This window comes from Rana temporaria, chromosome 2 (genome assembly GCF_905171775.1).
Source record: "Rana temporaria chromosome 2, aRanTem1.1, whole genome shotgun sequence".
Classification (NCBI taxonomy): domain Eukaryota; kingdom Metazoa; phylum Chordata; class Amphibia; order Anura; family Ranidae; genus Rana; species Rana temporaria.
This window is the reverse complement of record NC_053490.1, coordinates 94,985,631-95,005,017: the sequence shown is the minus strand read 5'-3', so window position 1 is coordinate 95,005,017 and position 19,387 is coordinate 94,985,631. Positions and strand designations below refer to the sequence as shown.

Here is a 19,387-nt window from a genome sequence, read left to right as displayed (position 1 = left end):
GGGCAATTAAAAAGGACGTACCTGTACGTGCTTGTGCCCAGCCGTGCCATTCTGCCGACGTATATGTGCAGGAGGCGGTCCTTAAGTGGTTAAGCACCAACAAAAATTCTTTAAGCGGATACCTGTCTTTTGATAGGTAACCTGTCCCCACATTCGGGAGATCGGGCCAAGTACGACAGCAGCTCCATCCCCCGCCTCCCTCCCCTTCCGCCGGGCCAGTGAGAGAGTGCAGCGTGCTTCGCATATGTGCTGTTGGGACCTGGCCGTGCAGCTGAAAGGCTACACGGCCAGGTTCCCTTACTGGCAGTGGCGGTGGCAGCACACCGACAGCTGATGGAAACATCGGCTGAGGTGCCAACATCACTGGACTCGAGGACAAGGTAAGTGTCCTAATGTTAAAAGTCAGCAACTACAGTATGTTTAGCTGCTGACTTTTCATTTTTAAAGGGGCGGGCAGACCTCTACTTTAAGCCCACCTAAGCACCCACCTGGCGCCGCCCTTGCCAGGTGTCAAAACTGGGGAAAGACTTGGTCTGGGAACAGTGTCTTCAGTTTGGGGACTGTCCCCGGAAACATCTGGTCACCCTACCATACACATGTAATACACATGTAATAATGAGGGCCTACCTAATTTATCCATTAAACTTCGAATGCAATGGGGCAGGCCCTTGTACTACATAGTTGTTTGTACATTATCCTTTAGATTTAATTCCTAGCATATTTATCTGCTGTTTTATATTGTATTGCTAACTAGCATATTTAGTATATAGTATTTATTAGACTGTATTTCAAACATCAAGAGCAGTTGATTTTTTTTGTCTTTGAGGAAGCTGAGATGCAGAGTTATGTTCCACCAAGGCAAAAAACACACACATACCAGTGCAATGGAAGGTTATCAAGCAGGTACAGCAGGGGTGCCAAACCTTTTGAAGAGCAAAGGCCACTTAAGTGACTTAGTAACCAGTCGCGGGCCACAATGAGCGGAGTGGGTGGATGACAGGTCCATGTCCACTTTGCATATACAGAGTGGACACAGACACAGCTCACTCTACTCTATGGGTCCTTTGATCCGATCAGATGGAAGGGGACCAATCCACTTCTGTTTTTTTTTAGCAGATAGTATTGGAGGTAGGCGGGTGTAAACGGACACAAGTCTGTTTACATCTGCCACTCCATAGAGGTGAATAGAGGGTCAATTGGGTCAGACCGATCATGTGAAAGGTGCCCAAGGCTGCTTTTACACTGATGGTCTGTGGTTTACCCACGCCGCAGGTGCAGCGCAGTGCACCTGTGGTTTTCCTGCATTTTGCCATAGAATTTTATTATATCCTGCAGGTGTGGTGCACTTTCTGAAAGTGTCCAAACCCGCAGGTAAAACCAGAAGTCTATGGCTCAGTGCAAGTAACCCGCAGGTGCACCTGCAGATCAGTTTGAAAGCAGCTCAGTAACCACTGCAGAACATATATGCCCATATATACACTGATTTTAGTAATAAACTTACCATTGATAACAGTTTTTCATTCAGGTATCGCCATCTATTGCTGTCCCAGGCAGAGCACATTTAGTATCACTCCGCCTATTACAGGAGCCAGTGCTATACAGGAAGCATTGGCTTATGCGGCTCTGCTCTGCAGCCGCTTTCTTCCTCTACCGTCGGCTTCATTCATAACACTGATGCTCTGGGATGGCGGGTCGGCAACCTGCAATCTGGGCTTGCCAACCCGCCATCCCAGGGCAGGAGGTCACGGGCCACATGTGGCCCCTGGGCCACTGGTTGGGCACCCCTGAGGTAAAGTTTGCCCTGTTTCTCAGGCCTGACCTCAAGCAACTTTTATTTGTTTAGATCCTCTGCCTGGAAAGGCATTTTCTGATACAGAAACTGAGATGGGATCTGTGCTTTGGAGCATCAGTGGCGCATAGGCATTCAAGTCCAAGATTTATATAATTTGCTATGTTAAATTACTGTATATTATATTGGCAATCAAAACCACCTTTCCTTTTTGTTTCTTTTTTTGAGTTGGGAAGAGTTAGAACCGATCAGGTTTTTACTATTGTCCAGGGGCCGGATTCAGAAAAGAGATACGCCGTCGTATCTCCTGATACGCCGTCGTATCTCTGAGTGCGGGAGGTCGTATCTATGCGCCTGATTCAGAGAATCAGTTACGCATAGATATCCCTAAGATCCCACAGGTGTAAGTGTCTTACACCGTCGTATCTTAGGCTGCATTTTCAGGCTGGCCGCTAGGTGGCGCTTCCGTATGTTTACGCGAGGAATATGCAAATTAGTATGCAGCGTTTTTTTTTACGTAGTTTGCGTTCGGCTTTTTCCGGTGTAAAGTTACCCCTGCTATATGAGGGGTATGTGCGGCGTATCCTATGTTAAGTATTGCCGTCGTTCACACGTCGAATTTTGAAAATTTTACGTTGTTTGTGTAAGTCGTTTGCGAATACGGCTGTACGTCATTTACGTTCACGTCAAATCCAATACGTCCTTGCGACGTAATTTGGAGCAATGCACACAGGGATATTTTACGGACGGCGCATGCGCTGTTCGAAAAAAATGTAAAAAACGCGGAGTCAAGTCAAATTTGAATAAAACACACCCCCAACATCCCGATTTGAATTACACGGCCTTACGCCGCAACACATACGTTACACCGCCGTAAATAGGGGTGCAAGTTCTTTCTGAATACAGAACTTGCGCCCAAAGTTACAGTGGCGTAACGTATCGGGGATACGTTACGCCAGCAGAAAGATCTGCTGATCTTTCTGAATCTGACCCCAGGACTCTTTTTGGGAGGTCTCTCCTCACAACTTGTCCTGCTGTTATAGGGACAAAAAAGGAGGTACAGTTCCTTTATTGTGGGGTCACAGACTGCAATGCAAACTTTAAAAAAATATTTTGAATGTGTATCTAAAACGAAAAAGAAAAGTTTGGACTGGCATTGGTCTTTAACCTCTATGTGCCGACCACCTCCCAGCCTTTTAAGGCCCCTTTCACACGGACGGATAGAATGGTGCTTTCAGCTGCGGATTTTACCGCAGCTAGCAGCACACAATGCTTTGCTATGACACCCTTCACACACTGCGGTTTTGTTACCCGTGGTCTTGTGTGAATAGAAAAAATAGAATTGAATGCGTCCAGCTGCGATGTACCACAGCTATCGGCACATAACCGCAGGTAACCGTGTCAGCTGCGTTTGGTATGAATCTTGAGGAACTCCACGCCACTCCACGGCATACCAGGCCCTTGGGTCTACTATGGATTTTAAGGGTAACCCCCGTACGCCGAAAAAACGGTGTGGGGTCCCCCCCCAAAATCCATACCAGACCCTTATCTGAGCATGCAGGCCGTTCAGGAAAGGGGGTGGGGATGAGCGAGCGCCCCCCCCCTCCTTAACCGTACCAGGCCGCATGCCCTCAACATGGGGGGGTAGGTGCTTTGTGGCAGGGGGGCACCCTGCGGCCCCCCCCACACCAAAGCACCCTGTCCCCATGTTGATGAGGACAGGGCCTCTTCCCGACATCCCTGGCCGTTGGTTGTCGGGGTCTGCGGGCGGGGAGCTTATCGGAATCCGGGAGCCCCCTTTAATAAGGGGGTCCCCAGATCCCGGCCCCCCACCCTATAGGTGAATGAGTTTGGGGTACATTGTACCCCTACCCATTCGCCTGGAGGAAAAAAATGTAAAAAAAAACACTACGCAGGTTTTTAAAGTAATTTATTAGTCGGCTCCGGGGGTCATCCTCCGACTTCTCCGCTCTTTCGGGGGGCGTTCTGCTGGGGCCATGGGCGTCCGCTGAAATTTTTTCAGGGGGGGGGGGGCGCTTCGGCAGCGGTGACACACAGTCACATTTAACCCTTTCTTCGAACGCTAGCGGAGGTTAAAAGTGCCCCCCCACGTTAAAATGTAAAAACGCCCCACTGTGCCCCCTGCATCTTTCAATTTCTCTTTGTCACTACTGTGTACCCCCTCTCCACAACTGCACCACTGGATCCCTTTACATTACGCAGCACCTCTGGACCCCTTCACATTACACAGCACCCTGCACCTCTGGGCCCCTTTACATTACATAGCACTGCACCTCTGGATCCCTTTACATTACACAGCACCCTGCATCACTGGACCCCTTTACATTACACAGCACCCTGCATCACTGGACCCCTTTACATTACACAGCACCCCACAGCTCTGGACCCCTTTACATTACACAGCACCCTGCATCACTGGACCCCTTTACATTACACTGCACCCTGCACCTCTGGACCCCTTTACATTACACAGCACCCTGCATCACTAGACCCCTTTACATTACACAGCACCCCACAGCTCTGGACCCCTTTACATTACACAGCACCCTGCATCACTGGACCCCTTTACATTACATAGCACCCTGCACCTCTGGACCCCCTTTACATTACACAGCACCCCACAGCTCGGGACCCCTTTACATTACACAGCACCCTGCATCACTGGAACCCTTTACATTACACAGCACACTGCATCACTGGATCCCTTTACATTACACAGCACCCTGCACCTCTGGACCCCTTCACATTACACAGCACCCTGCACCTCTGGGCCCCTTTACATTACATAGCACTGCACCTCTGGATCCCTTTACAGCACCCTGCATCACTGGACCCCTTTACATTACACAGCACCCCACATCTCTGGACCCCTTTACATTACACAGCACCCTGCATCACTGGACCCTTTACATTACCCTGCACCTCTGGAACCCTTTACATTACACAGCACCCTGCATCACTAGACCCCTTTACATTACACAGCACCCCACAGCCCGGGGCCCCTTTACATTACACAGCACCCTGCATCACTGGAACCCTTTACATTACACGGAACCCTATACATTACACAGCACCCTGCATCACTGGACCCCTTTACATTACACAGCACACTGCATCACTGGACCCCTTTACATTACACAGCACACTGCATCACTGGACCCCTTTACATTACACAGCACCCTACATCACTGGAACCCTTTACATTACACAGCACCCTGCACCACTTGACCCCTTTACATTACACAGCACACTGGACCCCTTTACATTACACAGCACCCTGCATCACTGGAACCCTTTACATTACACAGAACCCTTTACATTACACGGCACCCTGCATCACTGGACCCCTTTACATTACACAGCACACTGCATCACTGGACCCCTTTACATTACACAGCACCCTGCACCTCTGGACCCCTTTACATTACACAGCACCCTGCACCTCTGGACCCCTTTACATTACACAGCACCCCACAGCTCTGGACCCCTTTACATTACACAGCACCCTGCATCACTGGACCCCTTTACATTACACAGCACCCTGCATCACTGGACCCCTTTACATTACACAGCACCCCACATCTCTGGACCCCTTTACATTACACAGCACCCTGCATCACTGGACCCTTTACATTACCCTGCACCTCTGGAACCCTTTACATTACACAGCACCCTGCATCACTAGACCCCTTTTCATTACACAGCACCCCACAGCTCGGGGCCCCTTTACATTACACAGCACCCTGCATCACTGGAACCCTTTACATTACACAGCACGCTGCATCACTGGACCCCTTTACATTACACAGCACCCTGCATCACTGGAACCCTTTACATTACACAGCACACTGCATCACTGGATCCCTTTACATTACACAGCACCCTGCACCTCTGGACCCCTTCACATTACACAGCACCCTGCACCTCTGGGCCCCTTTACATTACATAGCACTGCACCTCTGGATCCCTTTACAGCACCCTGCATCACTGGACCCCTTTACATTACACAGCACCCCACATCTCTGGACCCCTTTACATTACACAGCACCCTGCATCACTGGACCCTTTACATTACCCTGCACCTCTGGAACCCTTTACATTACACAGCACCCTGCATCACTAGACCCCTTTACATTACACAGCACCCCACAGCCCGGGGCCCCTTTACATTACACAGCACCCTGCATCACTGGAACCCTTTACATTACACGGAACCCTATACATTACACAGCACCCTGCATCACTGGACCCCTTTACATTACACAGCACACTGCATCACTGGACCCCTTTACATTACACAGCACACTGCATCACTGGACCCCTTTACATTACACAGCACCCTACACCTCTGGACCCCTTTACATTACACAGCACCCCACAGCTCTGGACCCCTTTACATTACACAGCACCCTGCATCACTGGACCCCTTTACATTACACAGCACCCTGCATCACTGGACCCCTTTACATTACACAGCACCCCACATCTCTGGACCCCTTTACATTACACAGCACCCTGCATCACTGGACCCTTTACATTACCCTGCACCTCTGGAACCCTTTACATTACACAGCACCCTGCATCACTAGACCCCTTTACATTACACAGCACCCCACAGCTCGGGGCCCCTTTACATTACACAGCACCCTGCATCACTGGAACCCTTTACATTACACAGCACGCTGCATCACTGGACCCCTTTACATTACACAGCACCCTGCATCACTGGAACCCTTTACATTACACAGCACACTGCATCACTGGATCCCTTTACATTACACAGCACCCTGCACCTCTGGACCCCTTCACATTACACAGCACCCTGCACCTCTGGGCCCCTTTACATTACATAGCACTGCACCTCTGGATCCCTTTACAGCACCCTGCATCACTGGACCCCTTTACATTACACAGCACCCCACATCTCTGGACCCCTTTACATTACACAGCACCCTGCATCACTGGACCCTTTACATTACCCTGCACCTCTGGAACCCTTTACATTACACAGCACCCTGCATCACTAGACCCCTTTACATTACACAGCACCCCACAGCCCGGGGCCCCTTTACATTACACAGCACCCTGCATCACTGGAACCCTTTACATTACACGGAACCCTATACATTACACAGCACCCTGCATCACTGGACCCCTTTACATTACACAGCACACTGCATCACTGGACCCCTTTACATTACACAGCACACTGCATCACTGGACCCCTTTACATTACACAGCACCCTACATCACTGGAACCCTTTACATTACACAGCACCCTGCACCACTTGACCCCTTTACATTACACAGCACCCTGCACCTCTGGACCCCTTTACATTACACAGCACACTGGACCCCTTTACATTACACAGCACCCTGCATCACTGGAACCCTTTACATTACACAGAACCCTTTACATTACACAGCACCCTGCACCTCTGGACCCCTTTACATTACACAGCACCCTGCACCTCTGGACCCCTTTACATTACACAGCACCCCACAGCTCTGGACCCCTTTACATTACACAGCACCCTGCATCACTGGACACCTTTACATTACACAGCACCCTGCATCACTGGACCCCTTTACATTACACAGCACCCCACATCTCTGGACCCCTTTACATTACACAGCACCCTGCATCACTGGACCCTTTACATTACCCTGCACCTCTGGAACCCTTTACATTACACAGCACCCTGCATCACTAGACCCCTTTACATTACACAGCACCCCACAGCTCGGGGCCCCTTTACATTACACAGCACCCTGCATCACTGGAACCCTTTACATTACACGGCACCCTGCATCACTGGACCCCTTTACATTACACAGCACACTGCATCACTGGACCCCTTTACATTACACAGCACACTGCATCACTGGACCCCTTTACATTACACAGCACCCTACATCACTGGAACCCTTTACATTACACAGCACCCTGCACCACTTGACCCATTTACATTACACAGCACCCTGCACCTCTGGACCCCTTTACATTACACAGCACACTGGACCCCTTTACATTACACAGCACCCTGCATCACTGGAACCCTTTACATTACACAGAACCCTTTACATTACACGGCACCCTGCATCACTGGACCCCTTTACATTACACAGCACACTGCATCACTGGACCCCTTTACATTACACAGCACCCTGCACCTCTGGACCCCTTTACATTACACAGCACCCTGCACCTCTGGACCCCTTTACATTACACAGCACCCCACAGCTCTGGACCCCTTTACATTACACAGCACCCTGCATCACTGGACCCCTTTACATTACACAGCACCCTGCATCACTGGACCCCTTTACATTACACAGCACCCTGCATCACTAAAACCCTTTACATTACACAGCACCCTCCACCTCTGGAACCCTTTACATTACATGGAACCCTTTACATTACACAGCACCCTGCATTACTGGACCCCTTTACATTACACAGCACCATGCACTGTGCAGGGCATTAATACATGAGTTTCCATGACCAGTGCAGGACATTTACCCCCCCCCCCCCATGCTGCATAGTAAAACAAAAAAATCACAGAAAGTCATCACAGTTAATAATGCCATACGGAATGCAGTCTGAAGATTATGAACTGTGAATGTGATTTTTTTTTATTTTATATGCAGCATGGTGGGGGGTGGGGGGGGGTAAATGTCCTGCACTGGTCATGGTAACTCATGTATTAATGTCCTGCACAGTGCATGACATTAATACATGTGTTATTACTATGACCAGTGCAACTGTGCAGGACATTTAGGACATTTTGTGATGAAAATAGATGTTGTTGGTGCTTGCCTGGTTTGTTCCTCGTCGGCGGCGCTGGCTCCTCCTCTTTACACTCCTCTCATCAGTGGCGTCCCAGTCAGCTTTGAATGATAATCCCCGCCCGCCGTGAGTGACGTCACGCCGCCAGGACGGGCGCCGGGCGGGGGTGTAACCTAAGGTTAGCAGCTCGGCAGCATGATCACACGATGATCATATTGGCCAGGCTGGAGCCTGGTGTCGGCAAACAGGGGCGGGCCGCGGGAGCGGAGTAAATACACTGACAGACTGCAGACTAAAATAATCATTGCAGTGACACTCTTACACAATCCCACGGGGGGTCAAGCGACCCCCCCTGCCCTATGGAGCGGACGCCCATGGCTGGGGCCCCCGCGTTCTTCTTTTAAGCTCTTTTGCAAGCGGGGGCCCCAGACTTCTTCGCCGTCTTCTCTGTTCTCTTCTGCCAGGGGGGGCGGTCTTCTGCCGTCTTCTCCCCTCTTCTCCTTTTTCCTTCTGCCGGGCTTCTCCGCTGTCTTCTTGCAGCTCTTTTACCAGTGGGGGCTGGGTCTTCGATGTTGACACATCGTTTCGGCTCGCACCGATTTATATAGGCCTCTTATGATGTCGCAGTCCCAGCATGCTCCAGGTGGTGACGACATAAGGGGGCGGGGGCACTAGGTGATATCCGCCCCCTAATGTCATCACCACCCGGAGCATGGGGGGCTGGGATCTGGGGGCCCCCTTATTAAAGGAGGCTCCCGGATTCTGATAAGCTCCACGCCCACAGCCCCTGACAACCAACGGCCAGGGTTGTCGGGAAGAGGCCATGTCCTCATCAACATGGGGACAGGGTGATTTGGGGTGGGGGGGACGCAGGGCTGGTCCCCACCCCCTTTCCTGACCGGCCGGGCTGCGTACTCGGATAAGGATCTGATATGGATTTTGGGGGGACCCCACGCCGTTTTTTCGGCGTACGGGGTTCACCTTAAAATCCATAGCAGACCCAAGGGCCTGGTATGCTCTTGGAGGGGGAACTCATGCCGTTTTTTTATTTGAAATTTGGCGTGGAGTTCCCCCTCAAGATTCATACCATACGCAGTACTTGGTATTGGCAGGGATCCAAGTCGGATCCCCGTTCAATATTGTGCCGCGGCGAAACACAACAGCAGGCAAAAGCACTTTACAAATGCAGCTGATCGCTGTGCCTGGAGTCTTGAATTCCAGCAGAAAATAAACATGCTTTTAACTGCGGCAGAACAGCCGTCCATGTGAAAAGGGCCTTAGAGCTCTAAAAGCTGGGAGGTGGCAGCGCAAGTTTGCATCGAGTACTTATCAACACCCGCCAAGCTACCATGCTGGGAGTGTGCAGGGAGCGCGCTCTCAGCACAGACCGTTGTTTTAACAGCGACACATATGTGAACGCTCTGCGTTAAGGCCCAACCTGCCGATATGCATACATAGATGATAGATGCATATTGCCAGTGCCAAGAGGTTAAAAGCTTGTAAGCAGAGCTTGGGGCTGAGCGCCTCACCAACTGGGAAAGGTCACACGCACAGTCAAGGAGGTTGTATAGTTTCTTTAAAATCAGTTGTTTCAGGCACTAATATTCCAATAACAAACAGTGGGTGTTCATACAGATGCAGTAGAATAGTCGTTATATGTAAACCCTCACCTCGTATAACAACCCATTAATTTTAAAATAGAAATGAGAGGCAAAACATTTATGTACAGTATACATATAAAAACAATATAAATTCATTTTTTCCCCTATTTTATAAGTGATCAAATACCCTGTGTTTACAGCTGCATAGGAGCTAGGAGAGGAGAAACAGCAGCACACATCTTCCCATTGAACCGTCAGTGTGATCATTGGAGGAGAGCAGTTCTCAGCACGGCTAGAGAACTGACCTCACTGTGCTCTCCTGCCTAGTGTGGTCAGTTTTCTAATAGGAAAGCAGAGGTACTGACAGGGATACAAGGTATTTCACACAAAGGAAACAATACAAAGAGAACAGGATACTTTTCATGGTACAGCAGTCATATATTAGGAATTTGCTATATTTGAAATTTGAAATATTGGGTTTACATATCCTTTAACCACTTGCTCATTGGGCCCAGCCAATTTTCAGCTTTCAGTGCTGTCACACTTTGAATGACAAATGCGCGATCTGGTAACACTGTAACCAAACAAAATTTGTATATTTTTTTTCACACAAATAGAGCTTTATTTTGGTGGTATTTAATCACCACTGGATAACGAATAAAGACCGTTTTTTTTTTCAAAAATGTTTGTTATAAAATTTTGCAAATAGGTAATTTTTCTCCTTCACTGATGGGTACTGATAGGCTGCACTGATGAGGCACTGATTGACAGTACTGGTAGGCACAGATTTGCAGCACTGGTGGACACTGCTTGGACTGCATTGATAATGAAGACACTGACAATGCATGCCCTGATCATCAGTGTACATGTACCTTTTGGAGAAGTTGGTTATCGGCTCTCTTCTCATCTCCTCATTCTATCAGCATGAGGAAAGGCGTGACAATAACCGGCTTCTGTTTACATCCGTGATCAGCTGATTGACTTTTTACCTCAATCTGTAATCAGCAGTGTCCTCTGGACACTGCGATCAGAGTGTGCTGCCAATGCCCTGCAGCAGGCACACAGGGGCTGTGATCACGACAGAACTAGGTGGCCACGCTGTTGCCGTCAAAAGGATATAGTGTAGTCAGCAAGTGGTAATGGCACAGCATTGCCGCGATAATACAGTTAGTCAGGCACAGTTTTACAGCAGCACATTACTTAGTCTCTAATTGCTGATCTGGGTATCGGAATGTCTGTGGAGAATAAGAGGTATCCCTACACTGACCTTACTTGCTCAGGAACTTTTCCCTAAGCTGACAACCCTATCTGACAAATGGTGTTTCTGTCCCTCACCTATCCAAAGCTCCAGGCACACCCAAATGGTGTAGGTACCCTAATTTATAAAGTCTGACACCAAATTGGCTGCTAGAAGTCATCAAAAGTTGCAGCGTCCCATCAGACAACTGCAGCCTTTGTGACATGTATGAGATCCTTCAAGGAACAATTTCCCTCTAAAGATCCCATTTCATAAGTATAGTGGCACAGCACCACCTACTGTATGGAGGCCAAGTTGCACCTACTTACAAGCTTGACAGAAAATTAGTACACTAAGCTAGTTGTTGTCCTTCAGAATCTAGATCAATAAAAATGTTTGTTGGTTGGAGCAATAGCTTTTTCCTTAAAGAAAAAAATGACAAGTCCAATCTAAAATTTGACAAGCTGGAATAACATTGGCCTACTGTATTATTGTTGGTAATAAAGATAATTTATCATAAGTTGGTGGCATAAGATGATAATAATTGAAATTAAAGGTCCTTCTTTTCTGTTTACAGCAATGAAGAGTTTCAGATTTTGCGTGTTTTCCGTGTTGGAAGATTAACAGAAGCCAGTAATTTTAGGAGTGATCTGGGCAATGTCAAGTCTTTGCTCCACGCCTCATCACTACGCAACATTGTTGGGATTCTGTCCCGGTAAGACAGTATTTAAGTTTGGTGAGGTGATGTAACAGTTACTGGCAAGCTGAAAGGAAGTTAAATATTTAAAAGACAGTTGTATTTTTACCAAAACTTTGGCCAGTCCAACCTCTCTATGCTAAACTGTTCTAACATTCCCTTCCCAAGCTGCTTACTTATTGTAGTTTCAGAGTGGACTTCCTCCTTTGTTTACAGTTTGTCCCAAGAAAATCTCTTGGTGTATGGCCCCATTCAAATCACCAGGGACTTTGAACACTGTCATAGCTAAAAAGATTTTTGTGGCACAGGCTGTTAATGCTGGAAGAGGTTGTGACTCTGCAAAGGAGGTAAGTAGACAATAGGAGAAAATAGCGGAAGGAATTAGGGCAGTTTAGTTAAAGGGTTGGGTTAGCATTCATTTTCCTTTTTTAGGCTTATTCCTTTATTTTCTCCTGGTGAGGCAGCCAGTAACACACTTCCTGCCATAGAGTATCTCCACTCTGGATGGAGAAGCAATGGATACTCCTTTGGATTAAATAATTGTCAGTCTGGAGAGAGCATTGTGTTAGATGTACTAACAGATTAGATGGACTCATGCACACTGGACGTTAAAATTACGTTATAAAAACGTCAGTAGCTTTGCAGTGAGTTTTTCAATTTTTTCTGCTTTTTTCAACAGCGTTTTTAGTGCTATTGAATTTTTTTTTTTTCAATGGATCAAAAATGTTAAATAACGCTGGTGAGTGACGTTTTTGAGCGTTTGTCAGCGTTTATTGACGTTTATCAGCTTTAGAGCATTTTTACAGCTGAAAAATGTCTCTTAGAACCCACTAGTTTGGTTTTTTTTTTTTACTGCTCATAAACACCACTAGACAAAACTGCTGATAACAGCCTATGTGTGCATGGACACATAGGATAACATGATGGGGGGTTTATTGACTATAGAAAAAAAGTCTACTGCCAAAAACAGCTGCTGTAAAAACGTCCAAAAACGTCCAGTGTGCATGAGGCCTAAGGCTCAATGCACACTGGGCTTACCAAAACGTCTGTTCTTTTTGGAGTAAAAACTGTCCATATAGAGCATTTTTTGTACAAAGTTTAGATGAGTTTTACGTTTTTTCTGCCGGTGAGCTCCAATCAGAAACGCGAATGAGAAGGTTTTTTTTTTCCTGCCTCTAAACGTTGTTCTCAAAAATATGCCTGCAAACGTCCTAATGTGTATGGACACAAAGGGTAACATTGAGTTGCTTCTACAGGCAGAACACAAAACTCCTGTAGAAGCAACGTTTTTTTTCCCAGTGTGCATGGAGCCTTACAGATTAAAGCTGAACTCATTTTTAGGCAGTTACAGCAACTGTTTTTCCTTTTGGAATAATGGCTTTAGATAAATTAATAAAAACTGACAATTGTAAGTACCCCTGTCAGTGTTAAATGGTTTGTCTCAACCCTCCAACTGCCATCATTGCTGGAATGATTGGTCTGTTAAAGAAAGCTGAAACATTAACAGACTTACTGGCTGGATCATCACATTAAAATTAAGAAAAGAAAGTCTAAAATAGAAAACAAATGCAACCACCATACATTACATTACAATACATTTTTATGGATTTAGTACCACTTTAATTGCTTTTTGGGTCTCCCCTCACTTGCTGACACACTGGCAGTGGTTTCAGCAGACATAAACACAGAAAACAATAAAAATGGTTTGTTTAGTAGAGGAAGGCTAAAATCCCTGTCAGATTTTTTGTCAAAGTTGCATATTTTCCTCTATATTCCTGTCTGGTGAAACCATTGTCAGCAAGACAGGAAGTGAAGTGACATCCCTCTAAGGCTATACTCCAGCGACAAATGTTCTGGCTAGTAGCTTGCGATTACATTTCTGCATTCAGAGGCAGCTAAACACCGACTCTGAAAGCAATAAAACTCAAGGCTATGGCTGCATACAAACTGGATGATTACCTGTCACCAGTTGGTGTGTGGCCATAATTCTGCATAAACACAGACTCCATCCAGAGTCTGTATTCTCTTGTAGCTGCTCAGATAAGCAGTTAAAGTACGCCCCAACAGAATTGTCAGAAAACCTTTACTTTACTTTCAGAATCAACATTTTCTGTGGGGCACTATACTACAAAATACTCCCACAAATGCGGGCCATTGATTGCAACCAATTGTGGTAAATGTGCACACACAAAAAAAGTATTTTCCTAACAAATTCATCCAAGACCATGTTACAAAAATGAATACACCCCAATGAAAGTTTTGCATTTTGCAGATTCGCACTACAGAATGTGTTCTATAGGAAACCATGTTAAATGCAAAAAGCACTAAAAAGTGTGAATCGGTATAAAGGGGCGATACTTAACAAAGAAAACCCCTTCCCATTTCATGCTGTAAGCAATGGCACCACATGGAAGAGAAATGTAATTTCTTTACACAAGAAAGGTGAAGGCTGTAAGAAGATCAGCAAAGCTTTACTTATCTGTCAGAATAGTGTAGCAAAAGTGATACAAAAATTTAACAAAGATGGAACTGCAAATATCTCAGAGACATCCAGGCTGTCCACGAAAGTTAGCACCTCAGCAGGAGCATCTTCTGATGAGAAGGTTGAAGAAAGTCACCATGCAAGTTCACTGCAGTTAGCTAAAAAAGTAGAAAGCCAAACTGGAGTGATTGTTTCCAGTGACAATACAGCATTCACTGCAAAGGAATGGCATGCATTGGTGTCGTCAACAAAGGAAGCCTCTCCTAAAGCCCATGCACAAAAAAAGCCTGCCTATTATTTGCAAGAGCCCATTCTGAAAAAGAAGACTACTGTAACTCTGCATTCTGGAGTGATGAGACCAAGATAAATGTTTTTGGGACTGATGGCTTCAGAACTGTATGGCATCGCAAAGGTGTGGGGTACAAAGAAATATGCACAGTGCCTACAGTGAAACATGGTGTTGGCAGTGTCCTTCTGTGCTGCTGGTGTCAGGGAGCTGCATTTCATTAATGGTATCATGAATTCACAGATGTACTGCTCTATATTTAAAGAGAAAATGCTGCCATCAATCTATGCTCTTGGTCTTTGTGCACTTTTCCAACAGGACAATACACACATCTAAGGCCACTGTTGCATTTCTGAAGAAGAACAGGGTGAAAGTGATTCAGTGGCCAAGTGTGTCTCCTGATCTAAACCCAATCAAACACCTATGGGGAATTCTGAGGATACAAGTTGAGCATCACTCTTCATCCAGCAACCAGGCCCTAAAAGAGGTGGTCCTTGAAGAATGGAAAAAGATAGATATTGCAATATGTTGCCAACTTGTTCATTCCATGCCTAGAAGACTTGGTGCTGTCCTTACAAATCATGGAGGTCATACAAAATACTAGATGTAGTAGTTTTTGTTGTGGGGTGTATTCATTTTTGCATCAACTAATTTAAGTAAAACTGAAGATTTTGTAATCTAAGTCGTATTATTAACCTTACTCTCATGTAATGGAGCTAAATAAATGTTCTATAAAACTCAGTTTTCTCCAAAAAAAATTAATTGTTCCTGTGTTCACCTGAGATATTGATTAAAATCTTATTTTTCAAAAGTGGGTGTACTCAGTTATGCTGAGCACTGTATATGTGAACAGTATCAGCGTCTGCCTTTGATTGGTACAGAGTACGAGTAAGTCTAACCGCCTGACTGAATGTCTGAGTGTAGCCTAACAGCCCAATAAGCAGCAAACACCAAAATGGTTGAAATTCTTTTGCATTCTACACTCTGGCCCTTTTCACGCAGGTGCCTCTGTCTTGCGGATTACGCTTGCTCAGCGGGGGATCGCTCTGCTGATCCTTGCTGAGCAGGTGGATCACAGGTCCTGTCCACTTTATGCAGAGCGGACACAGTCCCGATCTCTTCTCTATGGGGAAATCGGGTGGAAACAGACCGTCTGTCCTTTTTCATCCGATCCACCAGACGGATGGAAAATAGGACCACCATCCGTCTGGATTTCGCAGGTAGGATCAGATCGGATAGTGGCGGGTGTCAGGGGACATGTGTCCCCTGACATCTGCAGCTCCTTAGAGGATACTGCAAGGTCCGATCAGGCCTGCCTGAAATACTGACAGGCGGACCTGATCAGAAAGCCTGACTGAAAGTTCCCTTACACTTTAAGTGTACATCTGTACTTTATAACAGGAAAAGGGATTATATTTCATTCTCAGGCTGGGTTCACACTATTACTGCATGCGGCTCACAGCAGGGTTCCGGTGCATCCTGGTTCATCGTTTCAGGTCCGATTTCAGTCCGAATTTTTAGTTGAATTCGGACCTGAAATGAACCAAAGGTTGCAAAGGGCTCCTGTGCAAATTTTGCATTGGAAACGCAGTGGAGGTATGTAAAACGGCTCCAAAGAGAGCCGATCAAAATCTTCTGCTATTGCGAATCAGATGTGGATTCATCTCATCCAATCCGCATAGGTGTGAACCCAGCCTCAAAGATGGAAAAGCCCTGCTACATTACTTTGGCTTTTTTGGTTATAGGAGCGATTGAAATATAACTGTAATTGAAGAAATACAGTATGTAGGCTTCCATTGCTCCTGTCCTAAAAATAGTATGTGCCTTGCTGGGCCTGGCTATAATAAATGCTGAGTCACTGGCACTAAGCAAGAAAGTGGATTACATCTGTCGTCACTTAGAGCTTGCTTATTCAGGCAACTTACATTTTCATGAAGTCAGATATGATAAAATGTGTTCTTTCCTGACAGTATCCTTTACTCAATTCTGAAAGATGTATGTACTTCAAGTATGTGCCATAAGAATCCATAGGCTTTTATTATGAAACTTCACTAGAATTGTTACTAGATGAATTTCATTCCTGTACTTTCCGTTCCTTTTCTGTTAGTTCAATACTCTCTTCTACATTATTACTGTGAGTATTCAATTTTAATCTTTAATCCTCTTGTATTTCTTTACAGTGGATTGTTGTTGCCCAAAATAATTGTTGATGAATTTGGCTTGGACAGGACTGACATTGGAAACCTTGGCAGTGGCATTTATTTCAGCGACTCGATAAGGTGTGAAGAACCATTTTACTCATTAGATTGCATCTTTCAATCTTAATAAATATCTTCCTTACAGTTTTCTCTCTTTTTTATTTTATTGACTTAGATATTATTTTTCCTTATAAATGTAATTATAAAGCAAAACTTCTTTTTTCTTTCTTTAGTTTTGGATAGCGTGGAGAGGGATTATAAATAGCACTTGTCAGTTTTATTGCTGTCTGGGAGGGATAGAGAGGGAAATACACCCTTTATATTTGTCCTGTTTGCCATTATCATCAAGTAATAGATACAGGGGAGAAGGGATCACCGCTCCAGGTGGGTCACTATGTAGAGATGGACTGACTCAGGATACCGTGGGTGCTGGCGATGCACTGACCATGCATAAGATACGAAGAAAGAGGATGGATAGCCGCACTCCAATGACCAAACGGTTGTCTTTTATTCAAAAAAACACAGCAAGTACATCACTTCACAAGGTGAAGCCATGATTAAGCACTAGCTCAGTGCGAAACGCGTCGGCTATCTACCTGTTCCTTTGTTGCACCTTGTGAAGTGATGTACTTGCTGTGTTTTTTTGAATAAAAGACAACCGTTTGGTCATTGGAGTGCGGCTATCCATCCTCTTTCTTCGTATCTTATGCAAAGTAATAGATACAGCAAGCATGTGCACAGCGCTGGCGGCCACCCGCAATCGCTCCACAGAGAGGCAGAACGGGTATCTGCCAGTGTAATCAAAGCAGATCCCCTTCTGTCAGGGGAGTACAGTGTGATCGTCTGTTTTCTAGTGATTAGGAACAGTGATCTCTTAGTTAGTCCACTTTCCCCACAGTTAGAAACACCTCCTTAGGACACACTTAACCCCTTGATCCTTCCTTGTCAGTGTCATTTATACAGTAATTTATTTATTTATTACTATTTGTTTGTGAAGCGCACATATACCACCAGTCGGTGGTGCCAAAGCGCTTTGTGACAGATTGCCTGGATGTTCTGGCGAGGGTAGCATAAATAAACGCAACTGCTGCAGAGCAGGAGGAGATGGAGAAGAAGAGAGAAGAAGAGGAGAAGGAGAGAAAGATTTAAAGGTCAGCGAGTGGCACTGATCGCTGTATCAATGTCACTGGTCCCAAAAAAGTGTCAAGTGTCTGATATGTCTGCGGCAATGTCACAGTCCCACTAAAAATCATCGCCATTACTAGTAAAAAAAAATAACAATAAAAATGCCATAGATCTATCCCCAATTTTGTAGACACTATGGCCCGGATTCACAAAGACTTACGCCGACGTATCTAATGATACGCCGCGTAAGTCCACGGATGCGCCGTCTTATCTATGCGCCTAATTCACAGTACAAGATACGCCTGAATTTTGGCTTCCTACGACTGACTTAAGTCTCCTACGCCGTTGTATCTTGGGTGCATATTTACGCTGGCCGCGAGGGGCGCTTCCATTGATTTACGCGTTGAATATGTAAATGAGCGAGATACGCCGATTCACGAACGTACTTGCGCCCGTCGCAGTAAGCTACGCCGTTTACGTAAGGCGTACGTCCGGTGTAAAGATAAACCACCAAAAAGCTGGTCTAATTTTACGTTGTTTACGCAAGTCGTACGTGAATGGGGCTGGGCGTAGGTTACGTTCACGTTGAACGCATTGAGCCGTCATATCTTAGGGAGTATATGCAACGTGATTCTGAGCATGCGCGCACATGCGCCGTTCATTCGGGAAAGTAATTTACATGGGGTCACTGCTAATTTTAATACAACACGCCCACTACCTTCCTAATTTGAATTAGGCGGGCTTACGCCAGCCCATTTACGCTACGCCGACGTAACTTACGGAGCAAGTGCTTTGTGAATACTGGCCTTGCCTCTCTATTTTACGTTGGCGTAGCGCAAATGAGAAGCGCTACGCCGGCCAAAAGATGTGCCCTCTACGTGAACCTGGGCCTATAACTTTTGCACAAACCAATCCATATACGCTTATTGCAATTTTTAATTATTATTTTTTTTACCAAAAATATGTAGAAGAATACATATTGGCCTAAACTGATGAAGAAATTATTATTTTTTACATTTTTCTTGTTTCTTATTTATTATAGCAAAAAGTTAAAAAAGAAAAAACTGTTGGGACTGCACTGATAATCAGGACACTGATAATCGGTGCCCTGATTATCAGTGTAGATGTCCCTTTAACAGAAGCCGGTTATCGGCTCTCCTC

At 45.9% G+C, this 19,387-nt stretch overlaps 1 protein-coding gene across 3 annotated transcripts in view; it reads left to right on the top strand.

Moving 5' to 3' along the window:
• The window catches only part of PARP4 (poly(ADP-ribose) polymerase family member 4), a 381,003-nt gene that overhangs the window by 80,474 nt on the left and 281,142 nt on the right, over window positions 1–19,387 (top strand). For all 3 annotated transcript variants that reach the window (XM_040340552.1, XM_040340551.1, XM_040340554.1), the window contains 2 exons: window positions 12,016–12,153; window positions 17,084–17,182. In XM_040340552.1, coding sequence (XP_040196486.1) covers window positions 12,016–12,153; window positions 17,084–17,182 — 237 coding nt within the window. The remainder of the gene's footprint in view (window positions 1–12,015; window positions 12,154–17,083; window positions 17,183–19,387) is intronic.